Source organism: Argiope bruennichi, chromosome 1 (assembly GCF_947563725.1).
Source record: "Argiope bruennichi chromosome 1, qqArgBrue1.1, whole genome shotgun sequence".
NCBI classification, from domain to species: domain Eukaryota; kingdom Metazoa; phylum Arthropoda; class Arachnida; order Araneae; family Araneidae; genus Argiope; species Argiope bruennichi.
The window spans coordinates 63029908-63043890 of record NC_079151.1 but is presented as its reverse complement, the minus strand read 5'-3'; the positions used below and the strand labels follow the sequence as shown (position 1 = coordinate 63043890).

The window sequence follows — 13983 nt, the reverse complement described above, 5'->3', positions numbered from 1 at the left end:
TTACAAGAATCAGTTTCCAATCTGAAACCATCCGGTATCTAAGTCTACGCCATTAAATATTGATATCTACAATTGAAGCAGCAATATGTATTAAACTGCCTTAAACGAGCTCCTAATAGAACAACAGTCCTATCAGAGACTTGGGAAGGGTACATTAAAGTAAATGACCCTTCAAGTCAGTTTTACTAAATATCTTGCGATTCTATTAAACCAATCTATATATTTATTAGAAACAATGAGAACAATTTTAAAGTTTGTATCCTCATAAGAAAATACTTTGGTGTCTGTTTGAAATTGAGATGGTTTAGGTTACGGTCCCAAATTCAGGCATCATGAGGATTATTTAAAATGATAATGATTATAGGTTGGATATTACCTATAAATTGTGTGATATGTCATTCATTCAAACAAAAAATCATGAAAATACTCTACAACAAACGTTCAGAAGCTTTTCTGAATTCCTGCCCTCTCTTTAGAAAACGAACCTATACTGACTTACTTCATTCTTGGCTCATTCGATTCTTACGCATTTCGAAGAGAATAGTACACGTTTTTTCCGAGGTGTTTTATGGTTTAAAAAAACTAGCCAAGAAAAGCACATTTATTATTAAATATAAATTTACAAACTATATTTCTGAAGTATGATTTGATAAAGACTTTAAATTCACATCCCATTTTCTGAAGCTGTGGAACATATAAATACATTCGGGATCTCGTCGTGCCCTGCCAGAAAATGATTAGTGGCTCACAGTTCAAAAACCGCTACTCTACAGGGTAGAACTGAATCTACAACTATTGAATTAGACAAGCAGTTCCTGTTTGAGTAATGAATATTTATTAAGAAAGCATATATGAAAATAAGATTTGTAACTAATCATAAATTAAATGAAATTTTTCCTTAATAGCTTCTGAGGATATTATCGCACAGAAATTATTTTTACATTATTTTTAACTACTGATTTAAAATTTAAAAAAACAAAACAAAGTATTTCAATGGTAATTAAATTTTACATAGAAAAAAATTATTTGAAAAATCAATTTTATAACAATATTTCTTTTACATATTCTTTCTATAATTCTTCATATTCTTCTACAATTCTTTTATATTGCAGTGAGCGACAGAATAATAAGATTTGAATAATCAGCGTTAATATTTTATAGCTCTCGTGCGATTAAATCAAAATAGAGTTTATAATTTTAAGTTGATTCTAAATATTATTTTTAATATATTTTAAAATATTGTATGCTTTTTTTAGGGTTGGTATTTTCCTCTTAAACTGTATGACATAAAAATTGAGACAAGATTTCAAATGGATTCAAAGTAAACTTTCGATTAAATTGATCTCAAACTCTGAACTTAAGATTCTGAACCCCAGCTTCAACAAACAAGTCAAAATGCTCGTATGAAAGTCTAATGGAAAGACTTAGAAAACTTAACTAAATCGTCGAAAGAAGAATGCATTATTTTATTCTAATATAAAACGTTTTTTTATATAAGAGAGAAATAATTCAATAGTTATAGGCTCTTATAAAACTAAAGCTATATTTCTTTAAGAAAATATTTTTCTGCATTTGTGATGATTCGATTTGCAGTGTATACAAATTGAGGGACGACAGTAAAAGAACATTATTTGAAGAATTAATTTGAAAAAAAAAAATATCTTTATTTGAAAAGCATTTTATAAGGAAATAAGTAATTTTCTCCTATAATAATGAGTAAACAACAATAATTATTATAATAAATAATAATAATTCGCCATTAGGCGGACATTTTACGGCCGATAATTCTCCATTATGACTTGTTAATAGATAATAAAATTATGAATTATTCATTAATAAGTAATAATAATTATAAAATGACAGCATTCAGGAGACAAAATGTCTCCTGAATACTGTTAAGATAAGTTTTTGTGTTACTGAAATAACTCGTATTCAGATTCATGGTTTCGTTACTTATTATTAGTTATATTCATAGCATGGTTAGCTAATTAATTATTACAAATATCATATTAATAGTTTGTCGATGAATACTGTGTACAAAATTAAATGAATACTAATTTGAATAAATAACTTGAAGAAACCATCTACAGAAATCATCACTTGCAAATTAGTACGACAAAATGTATTTAAAAAAATTAATGAAGATTCAAATCTTTAACAACATGATAATATTTTGCACTTGATTTGCCTATCTATATTTTAATTTTAAATTTAACTTTCAATTACATATCGGAAAAAAAATGCACATTCAAAAACCATATAATATTCTCGCGACGTGTATAAATCAAACAACTGCAACAATTAAAAATATTACTGTAAAATATGTCAAAAAATGTTTTTATAAATTTATCAAAATTAAAGATAAAAACTGTACAGTTAAATAAAAGTGATATCAATGAAAGGTATATATATATATTTAATTTTAAAATGGTACACAAAATTTGATTTCTGATAGTATGTTTTGAAGTTATTGAGAAAAATATTATTCTTTAAATTCATTTTTAATTAAAAATATAATAAATTTTTTTAAAACATTGCGAGCACCGATTGTACAACGCAAGACGCGGGTTTATTTTTCAAATAGTATGTCAGCCCATAAACGTTATCATGTTAAACTATAATAGGTCATTATTTTTTGTCAACGTTCCATAATATGTTTTTTCATATAACTTCAAAGTATATATTATATTAAATAAGTTAACTTGTTAAATTATTTGGCGAAAAGTGAAATGGAATATTTTTCGATTCATCAACATTTAATGACCGTATATGGTGATGGTAATGAAACTGAAACACTTGAAACAATTAGAAAAAAATCAGGAGATTTAATAATAAATCTTTCCTTGGGACAAAACAGCAAAAATGTCACTGGGAATCAGCTTTTATCGTCTTTATTTTCATGAATTTTGGTTTTAGTAAGATAATTTAATATTCGAAAAAAGCAGAAGAATTGCGACAATTTCTCTAACCGTTTAGGGAAATTTGACTAATGAATTTAAGAGATAAAGGCTCGTTTATCATCAGATGAAAGCTCCCAATCATGAATTGAATCAATTGAAAGACTTCTGAGAGACTAATATAATAAGAAGGTCGAAGAATAAGTTTGAAAGTAAATTTCAGAAAAACAACAAAAACACTACAAGTTTATTAAATATACAGTTATCTAACTGTTACAAAAAAAAACAATCTTTGCATTTTATATGGCTAATTTTTCATTTCTAAAATAACCTGATTTAAATATTTTTGTTTTGTCTTATATAAATTCCACAATATTAAAAAGCCCAAGAAAAAAAAGAATGTATTTACTTTAAGAAAAAATTTAATAGTTACATTGCTGAAGACTCATGAAATTCTGCTTGAAATAATATATTGCTAGAAACTTTCTAGGAAAATAAAGTTTTCGATTTTGAATTATATTCTATTATTGACTTATATTCAAAAAATGGTGGTATTATTACTTGAAAATTCGTTTTACTGCATTCACGTTTCGGCAATACAAAACAAGTTTGGTTGGTTTTATTAGCTTTTAGAACATGAAGGATGAGTTTATAAACCTGGACGTCTTTTGTCAAATCTCTAGCTAAAATATCCCCTTTTGTTTCATAATGTTTTGACAAAATTGATAGAACATTTATCCACCAGACGTAAATCAGAATGCAGATATGTTCTTCACCCTGTTATGCTATCATATTCGTTGAGATCCTTGAATAGACAATTTATCAAAAGCTGATAGTATTTTATTCTATAACCTTCATTCAGTTTTAACAGAATGAACACAATTGTTTATGAACTTTTTGTTGCTATTTTGGCATTCAAAAACAAACTAACAGCCTTATCTTTCAACAAACTTTCCGTTATGCATTCTTAAATTGTTCTATTTATTAAAAGTACTCTTTTGCTTTGAAGTATATTTTAATTCCAAAAGTTCACATCCTGACTGAATTATTGAATTCTACGAGGATTTTTCTAGTGATTATTTATTATGTAATAAGTCATTTAAAAATATGAAATGGAATAATATTATCGCATTATACATTTATAAGTGATATTTCCCGGCGTCCTGGCATAGGGGTAGCGCGTCTTCCCCGTGATCTGGGCGCCCCGGGTTCGAGTCCCGGTTTGGGCATGGTTGTTCTTCTGTTGTTCTATCTGTGAGATGTGTGAATGCGCCCTCCTGTAAAAAGGGGTTGTGCAAGCGAATGAGTGATGCGTGAGTGGCAAAGTCGTACTCTTGGCCCTAGTTGGCGCTGCTATAAAAAATAAGAGACGTTCCCCCTCAGGCTTAAATCGCTGTCTTCGTAACAGTGGGCTTGTCAGTGGCAAGTGCCATAAGAAACAAACAAACAAACAAACAGAAACAAACAAGTGATATTATCCATGTAATATATTTTGTTAAAAAATAAGTTGACTTAAATACTCTTTTTAAAAAAATGTTAATTTAATTTTTGTCAATTGATTTTCCAAAGCGAATAAATTAAAAGCGTTCAAGGTCGGGAAGCTTATATTATTTTTTTCCATCCGATAATGACTTATCCAATAACAAAAATGGAACTAACTATTCTACAAAAAACATTTCTGTTTAAAATGTGTGTTTAGAAAAAAAATGTCAATATATTAAACTAGTTCAGTAAGTTGATTTGAATTGATGATAGCGTATTCAGAATTCAAATGCCGTTTGAATTCTAAATGCACTGGAATTCAGGTTTTAATTAAACGGAGTTTTCATTCTTCAGTCATTGTATATATTTATTTTCCGGTTTATTCACTTTATAAAATAAATTGCTTTGTACACATACTTTAAAACTTCAACGGATTCATTAACTTGATGCCATTCAATTGAACTAATAAAACATAAATAAATTATTAGAAAGATTTCTAATAAAACGGACAGTATAAATTTATTTATTTTATTTTCAACAGTTTTATTCCTTTCTAGGTTCATTTTCAGAAACAGGATTTTAAATATATTTTTCATTTATTATGGGTTTTTTTTCATACATATTGGAAATTATCTGAATAATTTTAAGCATAAGTTGTAGTTTTACATAAGTACTTAAATTTTTTTTTTAATTATTTGTCTCCAGATTCACGAATTAAGTGAGATTATATTCGATTTCTTATTTTATTTAGGGAAAAAGTATTAGCAAGATTTGTGAAATATATTTGACTTAAATACTCTTTTCAATATAAAAAATGTTAATTTAATTTTTTATTAAATTAACATTATTAATATTTAATATTATTATTATTAATTAATATAATTAATTAATATTTAATATTATTTAATTTTTATTAAATAATTTATACAAAATTAATAATATATCAGTAAGTAATAAAAATATAGGAAGAAAATTATTTCACATAATAAATGGAGATATTTAACTTTTTAATAATCTAGGTACTTTCATTATTCATGTGCTGTTTAACTATTTAACTAACTGCTTTCCTTTAAATCATTCACTTTGTCTAATCAAAAACAAAAGAAAGCCGTTTGAAAAATACATAAGCCATTTCAAACAATTGATTATTACATCCTTTTCAAATCTTTTAAAAGTTCATTCTATAGTACAGCATCAAATAAAAATCAAAGAAATCTACATGTTTAAATCTGGTACTATCTTTTTGATAATCGCATCAATTTTTTTCAAACAATCCTTCTTTTTTGGAAATTTCCAGCTGAAATGACTTGGAAGGAAAATACCAAATTTGCATTTGCAGAATCACCATTCCCGTAAGTTTCCAGATTGGTACTCTCTACCCACGAGTAAAGAGTGTATATAATTGCAATCTAATAAGAAATTTTAGCAAGTCAGGTGCCAGTTCAATGTCTTTTGAACGCAGTTTAAAATTATAAAATGAGCTTCTAATAACTTTAGTAAAATTGGTACGTTAAAATAATAATAATAATAAAAAAATGTGAAAAAATATCCTCATTTTTTGCCTATTTTTTTTTTCAAGAAGATACTAATTGTCACACATAGGCGGTTGAACATCTTTTCCAAATGGTTTAGAAAAATGTATGATATTTTTTGTAGCATATTAAATGCGAAAAAATGAACGATTGTAAATTAACAGTTTTTTTAATCATATATTGCATTTTTTACAACATTCAGAGATGAATTTAGATTAATTCAAGCAAGAATAATGAATTTTTTTAGCATAAAATGCTATATTGATAATGCTGATGTATACTATACTGATAATATCAAAAACTATGTTTATTATGTCATTTTAAGAAACTCTTGCCTAAATGAATCTAAATTCATAGTCGAAAACCAGCTGCAAATGGTGCGATGCGACATGCATAATTCAAAAATAGTTCAAAACATTGTTTCTACGCGGAACTAGCTAAATTGGAACTGTAACTATCAAATTTGGCACACAAATTTACTTCTGGGGTTACGTCTCTCTTCTATAATGCGTGCTTTCAAATAAATTATTTTTCAGCTTTAAGTAGATTTTTTAACTAATCAAACTACTCAATTTTTCCTTAAATTAAATTATTATTCAGTAATTATTTCTTTTAACTACTTTAAATATTAAAAAATAAATCATTCATTGATGCCAACTTTATTTTCTTTCAATTTTTTTCCCCTCTGATTTTAATAATTTTTCGTACCTCTTGATTATCATAATGAAGTGCTTTTCTTGCTATTTTTTAAAAAAAAAATTTCATTAATAATACGGAATTATTTAATAAAAATTAACTAAAAATAATTATATTCTTATATTCGATTTGTTCGATATAAAAATTTAAATAAAAGAAACAATAAGCAACTTTGTAACTTGGAGTTTTATATCTTTTTCAATTTTTATTTGTGGAAATAATATATTAGCAAGAAATATTGAAAAGGGACTATCCAGAGAGTATCCCGAGTTTTTATTACCTGAATTCAATTATATACCTGGCCATTTTAAAAATAATTAATAAAAAAATTAAATAACTCATTTTACGTTTATGGCCACCATTTAGTGTGAGCACATTATGAAAAGATTTAAAATTTATCTTCTTGATCAAAGGGAAAAAAATGGAATTATTTAAAAGTGATTACTTTTGTTCTACAGTCCGCATAAATTCTAAAATTAGATTTACAGCCACAATTGATACAAATAATATTAACGATATCCATAAAATTTTATTTTTTACACTTTTAGAAGAGTTGCATTAAAATGTAATTACCTTCAAAAATTCCGGATGCTGTTTCGAATTTCCGATAATAATATTTTCTTCTCTCAGTTCCGCTTGTATACCTAAATGCTTGATGGTCATCAAAACTGCCCGGCATGGGGGGCTAATTTCCATCATATACAAAATGAGAACCATTGTCCAACATCAAAATTTTATATCCTTCCAATAAAGCTAAAACTTCCAACAAACTCTATTCGCGCAAATTTCGTTTTAATTCGGCAGTGTCTCTCTCTCTAACGGATGTTTCCAACTTCCGAATTCAAAAACAAGAAAAAAGATCGGTTTCCGCGCTTAAATAGTAGAATGAGTATTCGGACAGCTGGCACGGAGGAAAAACAGAAGCTGGTGGGAAAATAGCATGTGCGCAAGTGCTGATAATCCCTATTTAGGTGCCGAAATATCCCTGAAAACGCGATATTTCATCACATGCCCAGTTATGGCGGAAAGAACCAACAGGTTGTAGCATGAATGCGAGAGAGGCGTGACGGAAATTTTATTCATGAATTCGTTTCATGTGTATATTAAAGTGAGACAACTCAAAGAAAGTTTACTTTAAAAACTAGTTTACTTTTCTTCAGATTTCATAGGAAGTAGATGCATAACTAGTTATTTACTTGAAACTACAATGCATTCTGAAAATTTTATACGCAAAATCTGAAATTGTATTTTTTTTTATTATGTTTCAACTGTAACTCTTGCAATCAAATTCGCAGAAAAAAAAATCTAATGTAATTAAACTGAATACTAAAAATTGAATTTTAAATGAGTTGTTTTACATTAAATAAAAATTCCCTTAAAATAATTATTTGGCTATGTAATTTTCGCATGAAGTTAAGAAAAATATCACATATAAATTATATTTTGTAATATAAATTTTATTTCCTTATATATGGTATAACATAGTATATTTTTTAGTCATTGTAATAAAAATAAAGACTTACTTTATTTTATATTTTATTATTTGATTTTTAAGGAAGGATTAAGGAAATTTCTATAGTTATTTTGAATTTGCTCCGAATTTAAATTAAATGTCCGGATTTTTATTTATGCGTAAATAGCCCATTGAAGAAAATATTCATAACATAATATAAGCTAGATTTTTTTTTGAAATTAGTTTCTGAGCAATTAACCTTTCTCTTTCTAACTTTTACAAAATATTATGGTAATCTTAATTTAGCGGATTTGCATGAATCAGCCTGGAAGACAAATAGTAAAAATAACAGTAGCAAACGTCGTTTATGCTTATTATCTCACTCAGATATTTTTAATTTTCTTTTCAAATAATTAAGTAAGTTATATTATTTCGAATAAGTAGGGAGAAAAGGGCATTAGGAGTAAATATTTGCGATTCTTTTTAGAATTTTCTCCATTCACTTGATAGGTTCTTACAAAATGTAAAAAAATGCATGAACGCTGTATTATTTATTTATTTATTTTGGAAAAATATATTCACTGTTTTTCTCACACCTACGTATGTACGAGATGTATATATAAATTTTGAAATTTACAAAACTGCATAAATCTGCATTGATATTAATCATTATACTATAAATTTGTTACATGTTAATATACTTGATAACAAATAAATCTTTTGATAGTTTGAGAAAATGTCGAATTATTATAGTTTAGATTTAAGTATCTTGTTAAGTAAGGTTGAAGAATATTTCAATTTGCTAGTTTTATTTTAATTTTAAGCCATAACTTGAAAATATCCAATTATAAACATTTCTATTGTAGCATAAAAAATTATCGGTACAATTTTGATGATGTAGTCACTTTGAGAAGTAGCGAAAATTGCTGATTTTGAATCTTTAAAAATAGAATTTTAAAGAAATTAAAAATCCAAGTTTAGTTTTTTTCTCTAATATTTATTATTAATTTAGAAGCGAAAGCAACATAAGTTAAATTATTTTAGTTCTTCACTTTTTTGAAAGAAAAAAAAAGGCAAGTTTACAGAAATTAACTTTTCATTTAATTTTTATATAAAAAATTTTAATTGAAACTATTATAAAGATATTTTTAAAAATTTTCTTTTAACACTTATTTGCATTATAATTTTAATATTTTTCTTTTATGAATTACAGAAGGCCATACAATTTTCCCCAATGGTAAATGGATGGTAAATTGTATTCAGTGGTGATTTGCTGGCTCAGAAATTAACAGTGCTGCAGAAAGTGTCTATAAAAAAACTTCAATGCAATTTAAAAACAAGGCGCTTCAATTTCATTTGAATAATATTTTAGAAAATTATCTACATCCTTTTTTTGTAGGGGTACTTCTAATAAAAGAAAAATTATACATAATAAACTTGATGTTTCTGTTGATGCAACAAGAAACAAAACCGAAATTCTTTAACAACCAATATAAGAAAGTAACGAAATAAAAGACCCTATAAGCAACGGAGGAGAATTTTCAATGAGAGTGAAATCAGAAAAAGGAATATTTTACTGGCGCCAAGACGGGTTTGATAGAGCTCTATGCCTCAAAATAGATTAACTCTTGACTATATACTAAAGACTAAAGAGTGTATCATCCCTCCCGGTAACATAGTTCAGCAATAATTCACATATTTCAACTGAATTTTGTTTAAAATACTAATAACTGACATTCACTATAATAAAAATCAATTTAAAAATAGAGTACTATTTAATTTTATAGAGATTTTTTTTCCACATTTTATCTGAATTTCGCGAAGAGAAATTGATCTTGGTGTGTTCCGAGAAAAATTATTTCGTTATCTCTCTCGAAACTTTTTTTAATTTTATTTATTTTGAGAGATCAATGATCAACAAAAATAGGAAGAAACAATAAAAACATTTAAAAATCATGGAATGATTAAACAAGCAAGAGATATGAAGGTAGAGGCTGTTCGGAGAGCAACATATGAAAACACATTGTGCCTGAAATTTATTTGTAAATCAAAATCAACACTCTTCAGCTGTTGTTCTTTTATTTAGATATATTAGAGCTACAATCCTACCAGACAGGGCTTGGAACACGGCTAACTGATTCCTTTTTTTATTTTCCCTCTCATCCAAAGTTCACCTTCATTTCATTTGAATTTTATTTATTTATTCGCTTCCATTCATTATTTATGAATTATGATTTTGCTTTTGTTTTGTTGCCTCGACTTCTCGTTTGTTGAATATAATCTTTTATCAAAGGCCAATTTCCAAACAAAAAAAACACGTCAATAATTTTCTAAAATTTTATAAATAAATCTTGACAATTATTCTTTGTAAAACTGCTAATTTCAATGATGAGGTGCCCTTGAAATCGAGTCAAAATCATGGAGCATCTGACAGTTCTGGTGTTCATAAAATTACAAGGAAATTAAATTTATTTTTTACAACCCAGCTTAAAATAAAATGGAATCAATTCATTTCAAATTAATTTTTAGATACATGAAAGAAAGAAAAAAAATCAGGAACCAAACGATTTTAAGAATCATAAAGTAATACCGTTAATCAAACTATGAGAATAAAACTAACAACAGTCAAGAAAACGATTTAAAATTGCAAAATAATACCATGACTAAAAAGTGAAAAATATTACGACAATAAACGAAATATTCTAATAAAAAGCAAGTGGTGCGCATCAATACATCTCAGAAATTTAATTTCCAAATCCAACGCGCATATTTAATTTTCTCTTTGTAAAATTTCGTCAGACCACAGAGTATTATGTTTTGCTCCACGGGAGTTATGATTTTCCATTTATTTTTGCAGTGAAAGTGATTACTTTTCATTTTTAGACTAGAAGATGTGCCCGTCTAGATGGGCTGTAATCTTGTTAACAATGACTTAAAAATGATAGCTACATATTAACAAACGAAAATTGTAATAGAAAATCTCATGCATATTGGTAGAGGATTTAACAAATAAAAAAAATTGCTTGTAGTATACTTTAGGTGTAATTATGCAATAACATTAAAATTTTTGTTTCATTAAAGCGGAATTTTTTCTGCCATATTGTTCAGAAACACACAGATCACAACTAATTACTAAAATCGATATGAAATAGATCACCAACAGAACGAAATGAGGCATGACATAGTATTGAAGAAAAAAAAACACCTGGATTTTATAAAATAATGAATTTTGCCAAACATAAACATCGAAATGCAAAAATAACTATTTTTAAATCATAAAAGGAAAAGAATATACAAGTATCATAAAATGAAAAGAATTTGTAAAGAAAATTAATCGATATCCAGAGTGATATAAATTTGATTCGGAAAAAGATGAAATCCGCGTTTTCATGGAAATGCAATGCCAAAAGAAAATTAGCAATAACTTCCTACTGAAGTGAGAATATTATAAATCAGCACTTTTCAGCTACTTAATCTTTGCTGCAATCCAGCATAAACAAAATGTTAATAAAATGCGAAGTTTGCGATCCCATAACTACATACTGTACACAAACATTCAAATTAAGACTAATTATTAAAATTGGATTAAAACAAATGATAATCTATTAATAGCAAAAAATAATGCATTGGCAAATGCAAAATTTAAAAAAAAAATGATAAATGGAAGAAAGAATTAGAGCTAATTAAATGCGTATTTATAAATACTTCCGGATACCCGTAATCACATCAAGATAAAATGTAAGCTCATATAATAAAAATTCACTATTATACATGTTGCATAAAATAGAAGTTGATTAGATATCAAAAGAGTGGAATAGATATCGGTAAATATAAAGAGATATCGAAGTTTAGTAAATAAAACAAGAACAATGAATTTCAAAATCCGCATTGTCTGAAACAATGGGCAATTAGAGGTTATATTTGTTTTAGTAAATGATTTCGAGTCTGATGAATTGACTTCTTTTTTCTAATAATATAAAAATGAGTTATCTGTCGTAAACGTTCATTAAATGTTTTTTTATTGAGCGTCCCATGTTGTGACGTAAAAAAATGGATAACACTCGATAATATAACACAGTAAAGTCTTACTGACATCAATAAAACGAAATTTTACTACTTCATACCTAAATTTAAATGATGAATATTGCAATCCTAGACAAATGCTAAATTCGAGATTTTAACAAATCACCGTGCTTTAGACCACCCTGAATTCGAAAAATAGAGTTTTATGATTGTTTGTCCGTGAATAAAATAACTCAAAAACACTTTCACCTTGACGTTTCAATTTAGGTATATGGTCTTTAAATCAAATTTGTAGTTTTCTTACAAACTTTGAATAAAATCCATTCAGAGAAAGCTTGTCTGCACGGCTGTCTAGGTGCAAGTGAACATGATAGAAATGTAATAAGTTAGACAAAAAAAAATTTGGTATACAGATTTATTATCTAAATCGTAGTATCCAATTTTGAACAAGATCCAACGAGAAGCTTACCATCTGTTGATCTGTACTTTTGTGTACATGTAAGTGCAATTATTCATAATCGAAATAACTTAGATAAACGCAGTTTTGTTCATAGTTTCAGCATTAAAAGTATAGATTCTGATCAAATGTGTTGTTATATTTCTGAAAGATTGATATCTGTCGACCTCTGCTTGCGTGTAAACTCAAAACACATTGACGTATTAGTATTCTAAATAAATGAAATAATCGATATAATCTTGTGATTATAATCATAGTTCTATGACAAAATACTTCAAAAATTTTTTTAACGAACAGAAAAAAGGCTTCTAAAATGCATATTCGATTTTCTGATACTTGTGTAGTGAAAACATGGTAGCGATTAATCGTCAAAGATCGCACGTTAGTTTCAGTAATAAAGTTAGACTCACCGCAAGGATCGATATTTCATAATTATGGCTCACCAGTGCCATGTAATCAACTCCTTGAACTACAATTTATTTTGTGTTAATTCTGTTCAGAGAAAAAATTTCATTTTTTTTCTTTTAAAAACAGGGTTTGATAACTTAACTTTTTCTTTTCATAATTTTTTTCAATAAAACTTTTTATAAGAAGTATCAACCCTCAATAAGTTCAGGCAAGTGTAAATCGTCATTATTAGTTTGCTCAAGAAAGTTCCTGATGAGCTGGGATGTTATTTAATTTTCAGAGATTAATACCCAATTACCTGTTTCTAAAATCCAAGTCTCATGCATGAGTTTTTGAAAAAAAAATAAAAATACAAGCATTCTTTGCGCTCACGGTCTTACCCAAGGTCCACAATTTTATGCGAAGGGAAAAGTGTGGCATCTTTAGTTTAGAGAGTATGAGCAGAAGATTTGAGGAGACAACTTTCGCTGGTTAACGTACGGTGTAATTATTGAAGCAATAATTTACTATCTGAAAAGAGTACGAATGCTTTGGAAAATGTATAATCAAATGTGGAAATGTTCTTGTGGGTAACCCGAAATTCGAAAATAAATTCTACTGGACAGGAGATATAAGAGCCCCCAGCCGATCCCTCATTTCGTCTTATAATTTCATAAAAGATGAAATTATAAGAATAAAAAAAGGTGAAAGAGACAGAAAGTGATGACAGCTTCCAATACCGTATCTCAAGTTTAAGTTTAAAACAATTAACCAAAGCCAGGGGGTTTGAAAATCTTTATTTGATATAGCGATTTATTACGACGGGGCATTAATTCCATAAATTTAAGTTATCTTTATATCCTTATTATTAAGGGATATTAGGAAATAGAAAATTTCAGTCGCCTACGTAATGACCCCCTTTGAGCTGGATAGCTCATCCAGGACCTCGATCGAGAACTTCAGTCTTCCTTCCTGGTTAACATGAGTAATTTTCCCTCTTTTGAACCATCTGCAGTTAAAACTAATAGACAAGATTCAATCGAATGCCATATATTG

General features: G+C 27.4%; 1 protein-coding gene across 1 annotated transcript in view; it reads right to left on the bottom strand.

Moving 5' to 3' along the window:
• The window catches only part of LOC129963877 (glutathione S-transferase 1-like), a 37466-nt gene extending 29946 nt beyond the window's left edge, over positions 1-7520 (bottom strand). The window contains exon 1 of the mRNA XM_056078460.1: positions 7181-7520. Coding sequence (XP_055934435.1) covers positions 7181-7324 — 144 coding nt within the window. The 5' untranslated portion in view covers positions 7325-7520. The remainder of the gene's footprint in view (positions 1-7180) is intronic.
• Between the last annotated feature and the right edge of the window lie 6463 nt (positions 7521-13983).